Source organism: Cajanus cajan, chromosome 7 (assembly GCF_000230855.2).
Source record: "Cajanus cajan strain Asha chromosome 7, NIPB_CcT2T_4, whole genome shotgun sequence".
Classification (NCBI taxonomy): Eukaryota; Viridiplantae; Streptophyta; class Magnoliopsida; order Fabales; family Fabaceae; genus Cajanus; species Cajanus cajan.
The window spans coordinates 9,614,505-9,636,433 of record NC_138523.1 but is presented as its reverse complement, the minus strand read 5'-3'; the positions used below and the strand labels follow the sequence as shown (position 1 = coordinate 9,636,433).

Below are 21,929 nucleotides of genomic sequence, written 5' to 3'. Positions count from 1 at the left end.
AGTATGTTTTGAACAAGATTGTCTAGTGAAGGATAACAATGTCTATATTAAAAAAAAGTTTAGAGAGATGAGGTGCTTAAATTTTAAGAAATATATATGATCGATACGTAACCCATTTAAGAACCTAAAAACAAAAAGTGAAAAAAAAAATAAGTTCTTAGGATGGAGATGACCTTGGTAAAGTAAAACTCTAATTCCAGTTTGATAACACACAAAAACAAAATCTAGATCTAAATTTTGCTAATTAGTAAAAGTAAGAACTATGTTATTCATTGGTGAAAGGATTAGACAAGTGAAAACATGGTAGACCAGACAAAAAACAAAAGTTGATGCTCAACTTTTGGTTTTGGACAGATATTGCGCTGTGATGTTGCTAGTATTTCATCACCTCAAGTAACTAAAAAGTTTTCACGCTTTCAATTTAAAATCAAGAGCTAGAGTTAAAAACAGTAGAAAGAATTTTTGTTTTCTAGTGTATTTTTGTGTTTCGAACGTGAGTCTCCAGTGGAAAGCAATTTTCACCAATACTGGTCTAAAAAAGGATTGAGTGTTACCATGGAACACAGTCAACAATACTTGATACAATGTCTAGCTTGATAAATTCATTACCAGCCAAAAGGAGATTCTTGGCAATGAAATATCAAGGCATCATTCTTATTGTTTCAATTTCTCCTATTCCTGTGTACAAAGAGATTTTCTAGTCGTTAGCCCCATGATTTAGCCAATCTTGTATCCATGGAGTCAATCACGAAAAATTATTATATGGTTTGAAACTACTGCATATTCATGATCTTAACCAATTTTCACATGATATGAAATCATATTTTTCAATTTACAAGAAAAAGTTAATTAAATTCGACTATATGTCACGTGGAGATTGACTAGAACTATGAATACATGGTGGTCCTGAACGATACAACAATTTCTCGCCACTGCTATTTCAACAGTTTTCAGGCAATAGAAGTACCCATAAAGGATGTTTCTTTTTCTGCAGCAAATTAATTCTCAGTGGGTTGCCAATACAATAATTAAATATTTTTCATTTATCTTAGATGGGCTTCACAGATTTCTTGAACTATTGCTTCATGTTTTCTTGTTTATCTTTGGAGTTTGGACCCATGGCAAGATTTCACAAGGATATATTTCTGCATAAAAATATGATAGGAGCTGGTTTATAATTTGAAACAGTAACTAAATCCTCTATACACCATATTCAAAAATAACTGCAGTAATATTTAAATCAACTTGCTCCACAGCATGCTTGAACTCTGCTTTCATTTTTATCAAGTATAATCCTTCTAGTCAAGTTCTGGATTTTGTACAAAGATTACAAATGTAAATGATTTTGGTTCATTTTGCATCCTAATGATAACAACCATTAAGAACAAAAAAAGCTGCTGCACCAGTTTTAACTCAAACTTCTGCCAGTCACTGTACAATGAACATTACAATAGATGCTATAAATATTTTTCCAACTTTTTTCTTTGTTAGAAGTGGTAAACATACAAAATGAAACTATCAGAAAACTGTTATGAAAGAGCAATCTACTGGAAAATCCCCCCCTCCATCCTCTAGGAATATTGTTGAAATCTTGCTATTGAAACTACAGCAATTTGACAATATTATGTCACGGGGAATCTGAATCTGATATCAGTAAGATTATTTATGTTCTCGCTGCTCCAGCATATTTCATCTTTTAATAGATCCAGATTCGCATAGATTTCTCTGCTTTGAGGGTGGTCTTTGTCACTTGCTATAAAATAGTGAACCTCATTGTCTATCTCAATCCAGCTTGAACCTGTTTCTTTAATTAATTTCAAGTCATTCATAGTTGTTCGCACCATTGCAGCCTCTTCCAGCATGCCACCTTCAGCATACATATTTGATACAAGTATGTAAGAGGAGGCCTCATTGGGGGCTAAATCAAGCAATTTTCTGGATGCCCACATTCCAAGTTGTAAATCACCGCACAGCTTACAGGCATTGACAAGAGTCCTCCAAAGCAAAGAAGATTCGTGAAATGGGCTTTTGTCAATGATATCGATGCCTTTGGATAGATTTCCAGATCGACCTAAAAGATCGATCATGCAAGAGAAGTGCTCAATCACAGGCCTAATCCCATACTTTGATTCCATCTCATTGAATAAGCACAACCCAATTTCCCATAAACCTGAGTAACTACATGCTTGGAGAACAGCCAACACTGTAATCTCATCAGGAGCAAAACCTTGTTCCTGCATCTTCTCAAAGAGCAAAAGTGCATTTTTTCCTTCACCATGAAGGGCATATGCAGAAATAATGGCATTCCAGGTAACACAATCGTGGTTCATGCCACTAAATATTTGATAAGCATCCTGAACAGTACCACATTTAGCATACATTGTAATTACAGCATTGCCTACAGCAGTATCATGTTCAAGTCCCACCTTTATAGTGTAAGCATGAAGACTCTTACCAGTTACCAAGCATGCTTGATTGGCAGATAAACAAAGGAGCCGTGAAAACGTTACACAATCAGGTTTCACACCATTGAATCTTAGTTTGCTGAAAAAACCCATAGGATCTTCGTCATCGTCTCTTATTTTTGAATTCAGGTATCCAACTAGAATAGCATTAAATGAAGCAATAGTTTTATTTGGAAGTCTGTCTAAAATTGCTCTTGCAGACCGCAAACTTCCACATTTAGCATACAAATCTACTAAAGCAGTACCACTATTTACATCAGAAACATGACCAAGCTTCATTGCAAGTCCATGAATTTGAAGCCCGAATTTCAAATTATTCCACTCTGAACATCCATCAAGAGCAGTGCTGAAGCAACCAGAATCAAGAGGCACACCAATCTGAAGCATTCTTAAGAAAAATTCAAATGCCCTATTAGCATAACCATTCTTAACAAATACTGAAAGAAGTGCAGACCAGGAAATCAAAGACTTCTCATCCAGTGCAACAAACACTCTCTCGGCCTCTTTGACCATTCCATGTTGCCCATACATTGTAATCACTGCATTGCCAAGTGATGTTTCACCCATAAAACCATACTTCATTGCAAGCCCGTGTAGTTGCTTCCCTACATATAATCCAACACTCGAATCACACGCACCGATCAAATTCGTAAACGTGAAATCACTTGGTTTCAATCCACATTGTAGCATATCCACGAAAATCCAAAACGCCTTATCCCCCAAGCCTGCCTTGCCATATTCCAAAATCATATAATTTATGCACTGAGCATCTTTCCCGCTTATGCCACCAAAGACTTTTTCTGCATAACCCAATTGACCACTTTTAAAGTACATAGAAACCAATGAAGTGGCCACAACAACATTCTCCTGAAGCCTATTTTTTACGACAAAAGCATGAACCTGCTCCCCGAAAACACGATCTTCCGGGGACCTACATGCCTGTAGGACCACGGAACAAGTATGCTCGTTGAAATTCTCATGAACCATGCACATATCACGTGCAATGCAGAAAACAGACCCGACATCCCCACTCTTCAAATACCCCCTCATGAGGGTAGTCCATGTGACTGTGCTCCTCACAGGCATTTCATCAAATATCCTCTGTGCATCACCCATGTTATTGAATTTTGAGTAAAGGTTCACAAGATTGTTGTCCACAAACAATTCACCTTCACAACCACGTTTGATTAGAGAGCCATGAATTGCCTTTGCCAGCATATAATCCTGTGACCCAATTGAGAATTGAAGGAGCTGAGGCCAGTCATTAAGAAGAACAGTGTTGTTATGCTTAGAGGGTGAAACAACACGACATTGGGGTGTCACAAGTTTGTGGCTTTGAGAGGGTTTGGGAAAAGTGGGGTGGAAGCCATTATAGGGTGGAAGGAAGTGCAAAGGGCATGCAGAAGAAGGAATAATGCATTGTGGAACAAGGGGTTGGAACAATGGTTGAACCATTGGGTTGAAGTTGATCAGAATCAAAATCAACTAAGAGTTATTGCTTTCATAGGGTGAAAAATAAGACATGTAAATGCAACATTTTATAATCATTCATCAACCATAGGACGGAACTCAACAACTATCTCTTACATATAATCTTCAGTCGCATGAAATGTAATGAGTCGGTTTGTTTTAATTTATTCTTTTATAAAAGTATTTTTTTAAAATTTTATATATGTTTGTATAAACTGTTGTTTTTTAAAATAGTATTTATTTTTAATAAACAATTTCTATCTTATTTTTTACAATTCTTTTAGAAATCATTTTTTAAATTTTTTTAGAAAGATTTTTTTTTCATCTTATTATTATCACGCTAAATTAGACTTTTAACATTTATCTTATTTTTTTTATATACAAATCGATCATTTTATGATATTTAATTCAGTCTTTTATGTATAAAATTAATATATGATATTTAATTTAGTCTTTTTATATTTATATTTAAATTAATATATGATATTTAATTTAGTCTTTTGTATTACATTTAAATTAATTTTAGTATGTGTATTTTATAAGTTAAATGGTTATTATATATAATTAAATTTTATAATAAAAAAATAAGAGGAATGACAAACATCTCATTTTGACTTATAGTGTAAGGTGTAGTTGGACAATCAAATACAAACAAGACATATACACAACATAAATAGATTGGTAACAACAACTCATTTCACCTTTTCATGACATAATAACTAAATATCGCATAACATTAAGTTATATTATACAATGGACATAGACTACATATTATCATGCATGTAATATTAGTAAAAACGTCACATATTACACTTGTGCATTGTCGCTAGTAATACATGTAGAGTAGTCCAAGAGTACATGTTTGGTCACATCCTCAATGCACTCTCACTAAAAGGATATACTAACATGTTCTGGTTAAGATAGTCAAGTTGTGCAAGATATGTCCCCATGTTCACAAGGGTAGGACTAAGATTTCCAAATCGAGTTATCTCCAAGATTGGTTCCCAAGTTTTTACACAAGGCACCCTCTCTAGCGATATATTGCATATCGTACCCCTAAAAACACTTTAATACATATGATGCATGTCAAATAGACTCTATGAATAGCAACTCATATGATATCACTATTCACATATCACATGTCTTATCATATCATATTATCACATCATTTCACTGTCAACTAATCTCAATATAGCAATTAACAATTCAACTATATTAATTAAATATTAGAAATCAATGGTATAAGGGATCATGCCACTGTTAACTCATACTTGTTTGTGATTTAAGAACTTACACATCATCCAATACACCTCAAGATAGAATCATTATGAGATCGTCTAATCATGTGTTAACACCATGACTATAGTCACTAAGTATTCAGATTAATAGCTTAAATAATCTAACAGTCTTATCAATATCACACATTAAGTCCTTATACATTACTATCATCAAAACATCTCAAGTTATCGACTTACAAAATAACTTATAAAAAATTGTTTTTTTATCATAATCCATCCTTTCTAAACCTTGAAATAAGTACCTCAAAAAATTTATAAGATCAAATACTTAAAAGTAAAATTATTCATCATCCTCATTCACAAACTCTATTTCCATAACTTAACCTTCTAAGACAATGTGTGATCCAAACATCCTATTTTGATCTATATATATGATATCAAGTTGCTATTAATTTTATTAGAAATATAAGACAATTATCTCTAACTTCTATGTTGACCTTAAGAGCTAATTATTTCATCCATTATTTTAAAAAAATACAAAAACGTAACATTTCAACTTAAATTTGACAACTTGATCTTTGCTCACTAATTTGATCATAACTTGAGATCTAAACCTTCTTTGCATGTGATTTCAACAAAATTTTAAATCTAGCATCCAATGATACAATTTTTATGAAGATTACAAAATCTAATTCTGTCATTTAAGTCTACTTAAAAGGCTTACAACATACGCATATTATATTTCACATAAAAAATATGAGATTCATCTTTTAACTCACATAACTTGGTCATTCCTTAACATTTTTATATGATTATTGAGTCTAAATTATAACTCTGAATGTCTACTTTCTAACCCAACTATCAGAACTCAATTTCATTAATCACTTAGAGAAATCAGATAAATACCAAAGTATATTCATATTAGAGTTTTTAGAACAAGCCACAACTCACACCCAAACTCTATTTTCCCAATCTATTTGGTAAAAACATATATTAAAGTCTAATACTACTCTATTATACCCTCAATTACTCAATTTCAATTTCATGTATTCACCCAATTAACATCAATATTCACTTTGTTCTATAAATAAGGGTTTCCTATAGGCACTTACAAATCTCAAACAATTCAAAACAATTCAAATTACATGAAATTAATTATATATATAATTCAAACATCACATATAACGCACATAATTACATACTCATTAAATGTTCAAAAATTCTTCATAAGTTGTTTCGTTTGTCTTCTTTGCTGATCCTAAAGATTACTGTTGACGCATTAAATATGGATGTTAAATGCTTATCAGTGAGACGTGCATCTCTTATCTGATCCAAACAGCCACTTATCATCATTTCCTTCCATTTTGAGTGTAGTAGAGAGGTGTCAGCGCAAAGCAGTTGGGGCTGGTGCATAACAGTCTTTTTCAGTACATTTTTCGTGATATCTAGGATCTTGCTTTTTGGTTATTCACGAACATTTTATCTTGTTCCTCTTTAATGCACTTTGAGAATTCTGAAGTTCCTTTTGTTCAATTTGTTGAGGAATAATATATTAAAAGAAGTTATAATGTTAGTCTTGTATAATAGTGTTCATTTGATGTCATCAAACAAATTGTATGCTTCCTCTGATTTATTTCATTTTACATATGATATGTATTTTCTTCTCATTTTATCTGATGTGTTCTATCTTTGAAGAATGTTGACTTTTGCTTAAAGAAAATTTCATATTTCTCATCTTTAAAACTTAAAGGATCGTTTGTCGTCTTAAAGTAGGATTTTTTATTTAATAGACTGCTAAGGAAAAAGCATTGGAGGAACATATAGGACAACATGATGAAAAGATGCTATATATTATATGACACCTCAAGATCAAGCATTTCAAGCCAGCCCCTACTCCATTGAGTACGACTATGGATGATCTCGAGCATGGTGCAGATGATTATGTTGATGAGATAGCAAAAGACCCTTGATTAGATCCTTTATTTTACTTTTTTTAGGATTTAAGGTTGTATTTCACTTTTACTATACCAGCCTTTTGAATTTTTATGTTATCCTCTTTTTAGTACATCTTGTTGATCTAATTATATTTTATGTAGTTTTCATTATATACTCTATGTTTGCATTGATGAGATACATTGGAAGTCATTTACTATGTTCTTGCTTATTATAAATTGGATAATCAATATTTTGTTAACTATAAAATTATAACAAGTCTAAATTATAATTAAAAGGTAATATTAAAAAAATCAAAAAATTAGCAACCAAAATAGTGACTAAATCAACGACCCTTATATGACCAAGAAAAATTTAAGAATTAAATTAGTTTTTTTGTTTGCAATGGAATTAACGACTGAATTAATCAGTGATTATCTGTGACCAAATTTGATACTGACTTTAAATACCAAAACTTTTAAAAATAAAATATTTTGGTTGCGAAATTGTTCATATCATGTTAGACGACCAATATTTTAGTGACGAATAATTATACATCAATGACACACTCATTCGGTCACTACTTAACAATGGATACAAATTCGGCCACGGATTGCATCAACGACTAGGCTTTTATAGAACAAATGCTTTCAATCGCTAAATTCGTCGTTGGGACCAATAGCGACCAAAATGGACAAAATATCGACGAATTTGGTTGGTCACTAAATAGTATTTTTTTGTAGTACATCTTCTTCAAATCTTGGTACATTTTTGTTATAGCTAGATATATGCTTAATTTGTTCTTATGTGTCTCATCTAAACTCATTTTCTTAATTTCTGGATCATTAGGCACACATACATTATCGTTGAATTTTAAGACTCCGTACATTTATATTCCAAACTTTTAACTATTCCCTTGTTCTAACAATCTCTTTTATCTTTTGGATATATTCTTCAACTTCATGTGTCTTACAAATTTGTCTTTGTAAATTATTAGTGAGCTTAATTGCATTCAATTTTATTCTATCAAAACTCATTATGATTGACAAATTCATATATCTGGATTTTTCTATCAAGTTAATCTCATGAATCATTAGGGAAGAAATATGTAAGGATTTCCTACTCAATGCATTTTCAATTGCATTCGCCTTCTTTGGATGATAATGTAGTTCAAAATTATATTATTTATTTATCACTAGCGAACTTTATTTTATGTGGTCAAATTAAGTGAACCTGTTAGACTACTGAATGATATGGACTTAAATGAGCAGAGTGTCGACCCATTTAGGGATAATGGGAACCCTCTCAAGTTAACACACTATTAGAAGATTATGGTCCCCAATATTCTAGATCACAACTTTACTCTCTTCTCCCAATCTGAAGAGAGACTAAGGTCCCATGTAGGAATCAAGAGATTCGATTGAGGAAGAACCATAAAGTCATTGGCCTCCCCTTGGTCATGATGATGATTACTCATTGTAGTTGTTGAATAATGCTTAGATCAGGAACTAAGTTTAGATCTAGATAATTCACATATTCTTAATAATCAATCATGTTGTAGATCCCATAACCTCTAGTTTATTGTTCTAGGTTGTATACTTGTGAACTTTGGCTTCCATATGAAGAATTAAAAATATGAAAATTATAAGGTTTAAGAATTTCCAACATTGTATGTTATGTTATGTACATAACCACTTGACCTTATCTCACACGGAAAATTACGGTGAAAATATCTCGTTTTCCTTATTCTACTTGTTCTTATGTATGTTTTGCAGGAGAATCATTAGGATGATATTAATGTTGAGACTTAAGTGTGTTTATGGGTGAAACTCAGATAGGATGTGACATCAAAACTTATAGTTTAAGATTTGTTATTCTTTCCCTAAAAAAAAAAAAGATTTGTTATTCCATTTACTTGGTTTATTTCATCTTATTTATGAAAGACATTAGTTATTTAGTTGTATTGTTTTTGGGCAGTCATTATGATCTAGTCATTATTTTTTAGACATTGTGTTAAACTTATTCTGTTTGAGTCAAATATACATCATTTAACCTAAGAGGCGTTTTATGAACTATTATTTATTTCAAATAAAGTTTTATTTAGATGTAATTCTTTTATTTGAGCATTAGTATGCAAGATATAATGTATTACAATAATTACTATATATTAACTTTTAAATAATATAATTAATAGTTTCTAACTTTCCTAATTTAATCTTGAATTCAATTCTAAACTAGAAATATAATTTGTTCTTAATTTTTATTAAATTGAAAAATAATATATATGATTTTTAAAATTATATCATTTTAATTGTTATTAAGTATTAATTAATATTTTAAAACCTAACATATTATATTTTTATATTTTAACAATTCTTTTACATGCATCTTTGCATTTTATCAAAGTGTATGTAAGATTTTAAAAATATTATTAGAATTTAATTGAAAAGTGAATACATTACAAATGTAAATGTTTTTATATTGTTATCTAAATATGGATTATCACATAATTAAAAGTTGTTAAATTTTGTAATAATTAATTTAAAAATAATAATCTATATTGATAATATATAAAATTAAACTCTTAATTTTATATAAATAAAAATATAAGTATTCATTTGCATTTTTTTATTCATATTAAAAACTCAATATAATTATATCTATAAATTATCATCCACATTAAACTATTTTTTAAAAATTGTTATTAATATAAAATATTTATTAGTTTTTTCAATAATTTATCTTCAACAAATCTACCCTCCTATGTTTATTGGTGTCTATCTTGGAACCACATTTTTTTCGTATAAAAAACCAAGCTCACAATTTTGCTGAACCAGACGGTCCGAACCTCTCACCGACAAATTCAATATATAATGTACATTAGATTATAATGAATCTTTAATACGTATGAATTCAAATATCGAATATAATGGTATACTTTTCTTTTTTAAAGCTTTAATTGTACACACTTAATAATAAATATGATGATATAAATAATTAAAGACATTTTTTAGTCTCTTAAATTTAAAATTGATGTTTTTAGTCCTATAATTTCAAAAAAAATTTATTTTAATTTTTATATTCAAATTTTGTTAAGAAATTTATCAAATATTATTGCATAAAATCTACCTATTAATATCTCTGTTAGTAAAAATATCACATTAAATCCAATTGATATTGCATAATCATCTTAATTTGTTACTTTGATATATGTTATTGGTAGGCATGGCGATGGGGCTAGGCGGGGACGGGTTTTACGTTCCCTGTCCTTGGCGGGGTTCGAGTTTCCCCACCCAGCCCTCGCCCCCCGCTCCAACCTGTTTTATTTCTTCTTTTTCTTTAAATAAATATGAACAAATTTAAAAAAAATAAAAGAAAAATAAAATAACACAAATTTTACGTATAAATATTTTTTATTTTGGTTTATATATATATATATATAAATAATTTTTTAATTATATTATTAAGCGGAGCGGGGGTAGGGGCCGGTACGGGGACGGGGCGGGGCGGGTACCTACCCCCAATTTTATCAATCGGGGAAAATCCGAACCCGAACCCGATAAACACGGGTTTTCCCGTCCAAATCGAGGCGGGTTCGGGCGGGTACCCACGAAGACGGGTTAGATTGCCATGCCTAGTTATTGGTGATTTGAGGAATTAAAATAAGATTTTTGAAAATTACAGTGACTAAAAATAACGATTTTAAATTTGAGGGATCAAAAACAAATTTATCTTAAAAAATTTGAGGAATTAAAAACATATTTAAATTATAATTAAATTATATAAATAATCTTTTGATTTATTTACGTTAAATAAACACGGTATCTAGGGGTGAGCAACGGGTGGGTTTGGTCGGGTTCGGGTGAAAAATGTCCAACCCGTTGTAAACCGACTTTGAAAAAATGTGACCCATATCCAACCGACTGAGCTTTTGATTTGAGGCGGTTCGGGTTGAAACGGATTCGGATTTAAGCGGGTGGGTATAATCGGGTTTGAATTTTTTTGTAGACCAATTTATCTTAACGAAGATGAAGCTTAAAACGATAAAAAATATTTTTAAAATAGTGTATAAAAATAGAATGAAGGTGACAATAGATGGTGTAAATAGATTCGTAGTTGAAACATTTACAAACTAAAGAAGCAAAAATAAAAGATAACAAAATTCATAGTTGTTACATGGAAAAGAAATATAAAGTTAGATTACAAAACCATAAGAAATCACAGTCACACAAAATGTACTCAAAATGGAGATAAGAAGATGGAAAAGAAAGACAAAGAAAGAAGCAAAAAGATAACTCTAAAAATGGACTAGTGTGTTGAGAAGTTGAATGAGGAAGGAGAAGACAAAATAAATATCTAAGTTATGAGAAAAAGGAAAAAAATAAGTTACAAATTGATGACTATATTATACTTGAAATAAAGACTTTTAAATTTGGACCATTATTGTTTAGTTATACAAAAGTAATAAAAATTTAAACTTATCTCATTTTCGGTTGGGTTCGGTTTTTAGCGGATTTAAAAATTCAAAACCGAACCCGCCCAATATAACCCGTATAAAATCAAAATTTTAACCCGATTTACCCATAAGACCCGCCCGAACCCACCCAAAAACAATATTTTTTTTCGGGTTTTTCGGGTTCGGTTCGGGTGTCGGTTTAATGCTCACCCCTAACGGTATCCCAGTCCCCTCTTTTTAAGTTAAAAACCCCATCATTTATTTATAATTAAGATTTAATGGTTTTATTTTCAATTTAACAAAACGTATCAAATGATAAACACACATTCAAGAACGACTCATTAATTTGATATATTATATTTCAAAAAGCGAGACGGGTTATTCTTGATTATTCTCAAATGATCAAATATAAAAAATATTTTGAAACGATAAGATATATTTTTCAAAATATATTTCTTTTGGCATATAATTTTAGATTATATTAAATTACTTTTGTTTTGAAACCCGACTTTAAGAATGTTGCATGTAGTGTAAATTTATATGAGGTGTTGCCCATTTTGTTTTAATAAATTATCTCATTTCCTTTATCTCTCCTTTCTTGTATTTTCTTCAAATTAACGCAACTCCTTAGTTTCTTGTTTTTACAAAGGCCATATACTTTTCCACAATTATACAGATGAAAATAAATCTTAACTACTTAAAGAGAAAAAATAATGAATAGCTTGAGTAGGACGTATTTTAATATAAAATCAAGACAAATATTTATTTATTTACACTACACTATTTAGTTAGGATTTGCTTAAGAAACAATCGATCATGGATCAATTTTAAATAAAATTAGACAAATAAAAATTATTTCAAAATGATCATTTCACAATCAGCTAAAAAATTCAACAAACAGGTTAAACTAAACTGTAATTTAACTAAATATAATATAAAATTATGTCAAGAATTCACACATTTCTTTAATTTATTGATTTTCAGAATGGTACCAAAAAAGCACCAAAACACAATTGGTTGGAACTTATTTTATATAGAAGTTATTTCAAAAACAATCAATCAATTAAAATTAAAGCGAGACAGACAATAATTACTTCATAATCAATCAATTGATTATTTCAGAATATTTTTTTTCTCAGTTAATTAATAAAATCAGTGAATAAGTCAAACTAAACTGTGACTTATGTTAAAAAAAACCCAACACTTAAAATCAATTGAAAAAAACTAATCTAGTAATATCAAGATTAAAGATTCAATCAATTATAAAATATATTCATGATACTAAATAACTATATAAAACCAATTCCAAAACAAGATTAGTAATAATTTATATAAATAACATGAACTACACATTGAAAGGCAAGTATTGTCAATTCCAAATTATCAATATTTAGTAAATGAATTGATGTTGCATTTGATCTTCAAATCTAAAAGTCTTGAGTTCAAATCTTATCTTTGTAAGAATGATTAATTTTTAATATTATTTTTTATTATTTAAAAACTTAAAGATAAAATTGTCTAAAAATATATACACCAAATGGAACAATCCTCTTTATTGTATATTATAGATATATTATCATGCACATTAATAAATATTTAATATGTATGAATTGAAATATTAAATATAATAGTATACTCTCAAAAGTAACTATAATGGTATAAATAATTAAATTATATAACTAATTTTTTATTTAATAAATACGACATTGAAATCCCCTCTTTTTATATTAAAATGCCATTATTTATTTATATTAAAATTTAATGATTTTATTTTCAATTCAACAAAATATATCAAATGATAAACTCACATCCAAGAATAACTCATTATTTGATATACTATATTTGTATGAATTGTATTAGAGATGGTAGATTTGGTTTAAATTAGAACCTGAAACTAGTTAAGGACAAGACATAAAGATTTTAGGTATGATTTTGTTTCTTGGTCTATGAATCCAGCAGCTTGCTTATCTAGGTAAATGTATTCAGTAGTAAATGAGACACTGAAGAAATCTGATTCTGCAATTTCTATTTCAAAGTTGTGGGTTGGATGTGATGGACTAACTTAGGTTCCTAGTTTGGAATAGTATTTTTAGTGGTGCATAGTACACATATCTCCTGTGGTATTTTTGTAATGGGTTGGAGTACTCCTTGTATTTCCTTTAATTTTAATTATTTAGATTATAAAAAAAAATTGATATACTATATTTCAAAAAGCGAGATGCATTATTCTTAATTATTCATAAATGATCAAATGTAAAATATTATGAAATGGGTGGTACATTTTTCAAATTACTTTTCTTTTCTTAATTATTTTGTTGCCCATTTTGATTTAATCAATTATCTCGTTTCCTTTACTTCCATTTTCTTGTATTTTCTTCAAATTATCACATCCTTAATTTCTTGTTTTTATAAAGGCCATAATATACTTTTCCATAATTATACAGATTAAAATAAATCATAACTGTTTAATAAAAAATATTAAAAAAAACATGATCACACAATAGCCTGATTAGGACTTGTTTTAATATAGCTTTGAAAAAAAGGACTTATTCAAATATAAAATCAAGACAAAATATTCATTTGATTTAGCTTATACTATTTAGTTAATATTTATTTCAAAAACAACCAATATGGATCAATTTTAGTTAAAATGAGACAGATTATCCCGCAATCAGCTACACTGTAATTTAACTACATATAATCTGAAATTATGTAAAGAATTCACACATTTCATTATTTTGTTGATTTTAAGAAGGCTGTAAAATTTCCCATAATCCATCTATAAATATATATTGAAATAATTCTTTGTTCATTTTTATTTCTGTTCTTAGAATGTTCTTGAGAAAAAGAAAAAAAGTAAAAAAGAAAAAAAGAAAAAAAATAAATTATATATATATATATATATAGATGGATAGATGGATGACTTTATTTTTCCTAAATAGCCTGGATAACTTTTAAGACTCTCAAACTAAACTGTGACTTATGCGAAAACAAAACCCAACAATTAAAATCAATTGATAAAAACTAATTTAGTAAAATCAAGATTAAAGATTCATTCAATTTAAAAATATATTCTTGATACTAAATAAATATCTAAAATCAATTCCAAAACAAGTTTAGTAATAATTTATATAAATAATCTGAACTGCGTATTGAAAGGCAATCATTCTCATTCTAAGTTTTTCTCCACACTGAAAGAAACCTCGTATCATGGATGAGTCCAACACTGGTGTTTGTACCCATTTAACATTGGGTATGTGTCCTTGTTCTGCAACCACGACGCATGTTTTTGGTTCTTCTTCTTCCACCAAGAAGAGGAAGCTTTGCAAAAGAGCCCATGTTTCTAAAAGAAAGAAAACAACAACATGCAATGATGATGATGATGAGATATGGAAAATTAAAAAGGTGCTGAAAGAAAGTGATGTTGGTAACATGAGCAGATTGATGATGGGAAGAGATATGGCAGAAGACTTTGTTCTGCCAATGTTGGATGTTGATGCTGAAGAAATTAACAAAGGAATTGCTGTCAGTATTTGGGATGTGGACACACGCTCCATGCACTCTCTTGTTTTCAAGAGATGGGTTTCCTCAAGAAGCTATGTTTTCATTGGCAATTGGGGCAAAGATTTTGTTGCAAGAAGAGGCTTAAAGAAAGGAGATGAAATTGGCCTTCGCTGGAATCCATTCATCAATGCATTCAATTTCTCGGTTCTTCATGTCAATTATTTAGGATAGAAACCGCATCACTAGAAAAAGCTTTCATGCGTCAGTATTTTTTTATTCTATTAAAATGTTGTGATATTTGAGAATTGTAACCATTCTTCCATTTATTATAAGCCTTCAAAATTTTGTTTTGATGGTCTTATGAATAGACATATGTATTGTGTTGTTTGAATAGTCTACAGCCCCTCCTTAGTACCTCCTAAGTACTTATGTATTGTGTTGTTTCAATTCAATCAAAATTTTCCTTTTAATCTTCGAATCAGTGTACTATCATACCTTAGGTGTTAAAAAAAAAAAGTTATAGATGAGAGTTACTGATATGTATATACTATGCATGTCTGTAGTATTGAGAATGATACATCATATATTTCGTTATTTTCCTATATCATAGTGTTGGTTGAACAGAAATACAGGAAATGGAGAAGTGGAGTTTTTAAAACCATTTTCTTGTTTATTTAAATTTTTAGGAGGGAAGAGAACGGAAGAGGGCAAAATGCCTCATTATCAAAATTTAGCTTTTTTTTCAATATTTTGCATTGGAGAATTGTTTTTGAAAAAAAAATATATATAATGTTCAAAATATTTTTTCTGTATGTTTTATATTTAAAGTTATAAGATATATGCAAAGGGAAATTGGTTTTGAAAATCTATTCCCCTCTTCTTGCAAATCAAACAAACGAAAAACGAGTTATCTCTAATTTATCTTACCCTTCCCAAGAGAGAGGGGGAGTTAAAAAATTTGTTACATTGAGTAGAGGGGAGGGAAAGCAACTCTTTTTTGCTTTGTTCACGAGTGGAGGGAATTTACAAATTTTAAAAATTTAATATTGTATCATTATAATTTTAAATGTAATAATATAAAGAAGAATGTTTTAGATATATGTATTGTGTTGTTTGAATAGTCTACAACCCTTCCTTAATACTTATGTATTGTGTTGTTTGAATTCAATAAAAATTTTCTTTTAATTTCTGAATCAGTGTTCTATATCATATATGCTATAAGTTTACTCATGTCAGATAATGGTCGAGTAAGCAAGTTGCCATCTAACCACCTAAGTAAAACAGAATGAATTACAAAAGAAACCTTATTAAAGAAAAACTAAAAGCATTTTTATTCTGAAGATCAATGTACTTACATTACATCCCTGTCAATGCTTCAATGTTGCTAAGCTCAGGTGGGATTTCACCCTTCACATTCCTTCCCGAAAGAGTTATAATACAAAAAATTACAAAATAGTAAAAATTTATTCAGCTTTAAATTTCGGTGAATGGTTAGCATAGCAAAATGCTTTCTGAACTTTTGAAATGTTTGATCATGATTTTCATCATGATGCAGCCTATTTTATTCCAAACATAAACAAATAATGCAGAAGCATTTTCCATTCTATAATTCCAAATTGAAACTACATATCATTGTATATTTCCTGTATGTCAAGGAGACATGAAAGTAACCTTGTCTCTCAGGCAAACATGCTAGGAAACTAGAAAATTATACTTAACAATTATCTGAACTCACACAAAATGATGACAGTATAACTTGATATGAGGATCCATAGGCTTTTTCTATTACCTTTTACGTATATTACGGGTCTCGGATACCGAGGAGTATCTTTTCAAGAGACAGGTCACAGGTAGTGATTCCCAGGTTGATTAATTTTAGGAGGGAGAAAATAAATTAAAGGGAATTTACTGATGGGTTTTGGGACTTATAAGGGTGTTAGGTAAGGGAGACTGTCTGCATTGTTTGAGGGTGAAGTAGGGGATACAAATTATAAAAGAGGAAAGGAAAAGAGAGGAAGGAGTATATCATATTTGGGAGGTGTGAAACCCGGATAATCAAAGGATCATATTTGGGTGGCACAGACTGGAGTCAAAATTGAAATATAAATTCAAGTCAGATAATAGTTTATTTTTTATAAATTAACTACACTGTAAAAAAAATATTAAGTGAATGACAAATTATAGAAAAACAATATTTAGAAGATATTTTATATCATTTTTTTTTCAATATTAAAAAGTATATCTTTATAAATTAATTATATATAATTTAAATTACTGTCTTATAAATAATACTTAAAATCTGATTTGTATATTAAATCAAGAATTTGTACAGTGTTAAAGAAAATAACCAGGAATAGTAACAAAGTAATTAAGTTAAGTTGTATATTATACAAAAATACTAATAAGTAGTTAAACTTAATTATTTTTTTATAGTTTATTAAAAGTTTAAAAAATTTTTAAATGTTTGAACTAGATACATAATTTTTGTAATTTAAGTTACCAACTTAGCAACTTTAAATTATATCTTGTACTCAATAACTTGTATTATTCAAATCCATCTTTTATCTAGAGAGAGAGATATATATATATATTTGTACTCATCTAGTATATTTTTTTTAGATATCTATTTGCATAATTTATAATATAAAAGATTAAATTCTTCAATATCTTAAAAAAATTAAGTAAATGTTCAATTATAAAAAATTATAATACCTAAGCATAACTATATAACATCACACTTTCATTGTTATATATTAACTTCAACTTTGGTTCATCATGAGAAAAAATAAAAACTTTAAGAATGTCAACCCATATTCAAATGATTCCCCTTCATTTCTACCAATATCTCACATTTTGTCTTACCCTCTTTATAACTTTAACTTTTTTCTAGAGAGGAGACTGAGATTTATATGTATGAAAACTAGACCTTCAATCATTGATGAGTCATATCATGTCACTCCTGGGTAAGAATTGAGTTTTGGAAGCAAATAGAATTAATGGAAAACTTTTTTTTTTTTCTTTTTGTTGAAACAGTTTTTATTTATTTGACTTGGGTATGATAATACGTACCCAACTTGTTTGTTTTTTTTTTTTTGAAAAATATTTTGGATGTGTACCTAGTACGTATTCACGAGCACCTAACATGTATCAAACTATCAGGTATGGGTAAGTATCCGGTACATTCAAGACATGAATTTTGGAATATCCATCCTTCAGAGTGCACCACACTTGTAACTTGTAAGGGCCAAATTAAACATGCATAAGGAAGTTTACGGTCGACATATGACATTAGAAACCAAATGAAAAATGTTTGCACGTGTAGGGACCAATTTAATAAAGATTTACGTACAGGAAGCAAATTGATAATCCACGATACACAGACTAAATTATATTTTTAACCTAAATTTTAATATAAAATAATTATAAAAGCAGAATTCTTTTTATAAATTTAATATTATTCCATTATAACAAATTTTAACAAAACTCATGCATTTCATGCTCCTAGATTTATGTTTTTTAGTCATTGATCTGAATATATGTTTTATTACGTCTTTGTTATTTGCATACACTATGTTTTATTTTTTATCATGAATCTTACTGTTAACGATACAATTTGATTAAAAAAAAAAATAGACTTATCGAGACACAAATTGTATTTCGATTCAACTAGCATGATTCCCAATGAACAGTAAGTATAAAGAAAAAAGTTCTAATTATTGATCAGAATATTCATGTTCAAGTCACACAGACATATGTACAAGAAAATATAAATAAATAAAAAAATGAATAGAGATTTCTTATATATGACATCATCTTTGTATAACTAACAATGCTGATTTTGCAAGTAAAAGGTAATTAAAAGCTATTTTTTAGGAAAGTAAATCTTGAAAAAGAAAAGTATAAAAATGGCTCTCACAAATTTCCAGGATTCTTCTTGCGCTTTTCCCAAGACAAAAACATGAGACTCTGTGCATTCACTTACATAATAGATATTAGATGAGCATAGGAATATTTAGTGTCAGACCAACCTTCATGTAACAGGACACAGCATAAAATTAAGCGGATAATCATGCGATCCGGATCCTCCGACTTTGAAATATTAATGATATGGTAATTTAACACATCTCAATCGTTGGATTTGTAATAATAGATCAGATTGTGACACGTGTATAAAATATATTTTAATTTAAATATACACGTGTCACAATCTGATTTACTATTACAAATTCAATAATTTAAATGTATAAAGTTACCTTAACTTTTCCCCTCAAAGTCAGGCATCTATTTCCATAATCATGATAATTGATCCAGTGTTTTTAGTCTTGAATAAGCATGTCAGTTCTACAGGAAAATAACTACATTTCAAGGTCTGTCAAATTAGACTCTTTAAGACATGTGTTGTCATATCACCTTTTTATTTTTTGCTTTTAAATAGCCATAAAAAATTGAATGAAAAATTACCTCATACGGTTCAACAGTTGTTCAATCACCTTCTTCTTGATAACTTTGGGGGGTCCAACCATGAATTCATATCCTTCTCTTTGCCTGCAGATGCAATCTTATTTAAAGAACTTGAATAATAATTAGCAAGAAATGAAATATTCATAATATTTACATGTCTTCTATGAGTATGGTGATATGCAAAGTTCCACATCCACTGACAACGAATGCATCTGTTGTTTCACCATCTTCAACTTTCATGACCAGATTACGCTCAAGTTCACGATAAAGCCTGTTCTTAAATTCCTACTAGTAACATACTTCCCCTGAAAGTAACAAATGTGTTTTAGCTGGTCTTTGTGAAAGCACAACTTACAATACTACTAAGAAAGTTGAACCTAATAGCAATCATTGTTCTTATATCCTAACAGACAGCATCAGGATATCCACATGGTAAAAGATAACATAGGTATTTTCTTTTTATGGCTATAAAGCATTAATCTATGGATATACCTCGCAGCCAACAAAAGGTGAAGTGTTTATAGAGATAGACATTTTCACTGTCGGTTCTTCCACCTTGAAGGAAGGTAGTGGCTTCCCAGATACTTTATCAGCAATTGTCTCCCCAATCTGAGTACAGAATTGAAAAGGTCAAAAGGGTCACTCTAGAACATGATTATGCAATTCCACACACTGCCCATATATATTTACCTGAATATCCGCAGGGACCCTATTGAATTTGTCATACCCATAAAACTCACTAATTCATCCAAATCTACATGAATCTTCTGAAGTACATACCTGGAATAAATCAACCAATAAGCAGCATGCTGCTCCAATGTAGAACATTATAAGAATATAGCACTGTACACAAAGAATGTAATTTCCATGGATACATGAGAGATCAAGGCCTCACCCACAATTACCCACTAAATGGGACTCCATACCTACTACCCCTAACCCACCCTCTTTATCTCCTTTTATACTCTCTATTGTATAACTAACTAATTATTACAGTTAGTTAGTATACTGTCTCTCAGAGATTATGATCCCCTGTTACTCACCTACGGCCTACCTTTCCTCACATAGATCTATTTGATGGGAGGTCTCTTACTTTCATAAGCAGTTTAAAATCATCAATTCTACACACAAAATGGTTATATGAAATTGAAACGAAATTAAAATGTAGTTATTACAAAGTTAAAGCTTCACTTATTATGCATAAGAACAAATATTTATCCCAAGTAATACAAAGTCAATGTAAGTAAAAGGTAACATGTTAGCATGGAGGAATTCACAAAATGAAGAACAAAAATAGAGAAAGGAATACTCACTGGGACATCCAAGCCTTTCTATTTTTACTTTGTTTATAAATACCTATAAATAAAAAATAAAATAAAAATTGAATGAGAAATTACCTCATAAACATGGATTGGGTTTGGAGGGGCGCGGATTGCGAAACGCGGAGTCGTTTTGTGGCTTTGATGATTGGAAGGTGGCCTAAACGACGAAGGGTGTTGATGGGTGTGGCACTAGTGGGAGAGGTGAGTGTGAGTGTGAACTTAAAGCACCAATATTAGGAAGGGAGAGAGAATAATTGCATTACAAAAAAAATATTGAAATAGGTTTCGGCTAAGAGCACTCGGGCTTTGCTTATAAGCAACTCTTGTGCCACATCACTACCAAATCAGTTCTGGCTTACTTTATGAGTTGTTTAAATTTTAGCAGAGTTACTTTTATAAGTAATTCTACTAAAATTTAAGCAACTCATAAAATGGGTCAGAACTGATTTGGTAGTGATGTGGTAATTATTTTATAGTGTTTTTAGGAATATATATATATATATATATAATTATAATTATAATATAATTTATATATTTAAAAACATTTATGTATTATAAATTTTAATTAAATAAAATAAACTACACATAAAATATTAGTTTAAGTTAAAAGGAAATAAAAATTAGTAAAAAAACTTATACTATATTTCTAAACTCTTATAATGATCGATATGAGGATTTAACTTAAGTTCCATATTTCTAATTATCTCAAACTTTCCCTATTTAATTACTAGACTAATTTTAGTAGTTACTATATTTCTAAATTCTAATTATAAATTAATATTTTGGCAAAAATATATTTTTCAACCCTTATATTATTTATTAGATTTAATTTAGTCTCACTTTAATTAATTAAATCAATTTAGTCTCACATTTTTAAAATGTATATCAATGTTTGATTTTCCATCTCCTTCGTTTAAATACTTAACGGATATGACACATGTCAAACTATTATGCAACATGACTGGACACGTGATATGATGACATGACACGTGGTATGATGACATGACACGTGACATGACATGTGTTAAATTTGTTAAGTATTTAAATGGAAGAAACGAAAAATTAAACATTGAGATACATT

At 29.5% G+C, this 21,929-nt stretch overlaps 2 protein-coding genes across 7 annotated transcripts; both read right to left on the bottom strand.

Annotated features, from left to right (window-relative positions):
• Window positions 1–1,258: 1,258 nt before the first annotated feature.
• On the bottom strand, window positions 1,259–4,084 carry LOC109802380 (putative pentatricopeptide repeat-containing protein At3g25970). The gene has a single exon (XM_020363728.3). The coding sequence runs from the start codon at window positions 3,918–3,920 to the stop codon at window positions 1,623–1,625; it is 2,298 nt and encodes a 765-aa protein (XP_020219317.1). The 5' UTR covers window positions 3,921–4,084; the 3' UTR covers window positions 1,259–1,622.
• Window positions 4,085–14,589: 10,505 nt separating this feature from the next.
• On the bottom strand, window positions 14,590–21,133 carry LOC109802510 (putative elongation factor TypA-like SVR3, chloroplastic). Of its 6 annotated transcripts, XR_003804379.2 has the most exons (6): window positions 20,217–20,907; window positions 20,019–20,135; window positions 19,681–19,831; window positions 19,527–19,610; window positions 16,421–16,482; window positions 14,590–14,904 (listed from the first exon to the last, which is right to left on the bottom strand). XR_003804379.2 is itself a non-coding variant. In XM_083060587.1 (5 exons), exons 3-5 carry the CDS (start codon window positions 19,764–19,766, stop codon window positions 16,422–16,424), a joined length of 231 nt encoding a protein of 76 aa, XP_082916713.1. In that variant the 5' UTR covers window positions 19,767–19,831; window positions 20,019–20,135; window positions 20,217–20,910; the 3' UTR covers window positions 14,590–16,421. The 6 variants fall into 6 exon arrangements, 2 of the variants coding, with proteins under 2 accessions (XP_082916713.1, XP_082916712.1); XM_083060587.1 differs by having other exon boundaries at window positions 14,590–16,482; window positions 20,217–20,910; XR_002240104.3 differs by lacking the exons at window positions 14,590–14,904; window positions 16,421–16,482 and adding an exon at window positions 20,924–21,133 and having other exon boundaries at window positions 18,132–19,610; window positions 20,217–20,335.
• Between the last annotated feature and the right edge of the window lie 796 nt (window positions 21,134–21,929).

Excerpts from the sequence above, each read along its gene's own strand:
- LOC109802510 (XM_083060586.1), bottom strand. The coding sequence starts at position 20,354 with ATGTTCTACATTGGAGCAGCATGCTGCTTATTGGTTGATTTATTCCAG. Across the intron at positions 20,136-20,306 it reads TATTGGTTGATTTATTCCAG|ATTGGGGAGACAATTGCTGA; the intron begins GTATGTACTTCA and ends TTCTGTACTCAG. Across the intron at positions 19,832-20,018 it reads CACCTTTTGTTGGCTGCGAG|GGGAAGTATGTTACTAGTAG; the intron begins GTATATCCATAG and ends TGTTACTTTCAG.
- LOC109802380 (XM_020363728.3), bottom strand. The coding sequence starts at position 3,920 with ATGGTTCAACCATTGTTCCAACCCCTTGTTCCACAATGCATTATTCCT.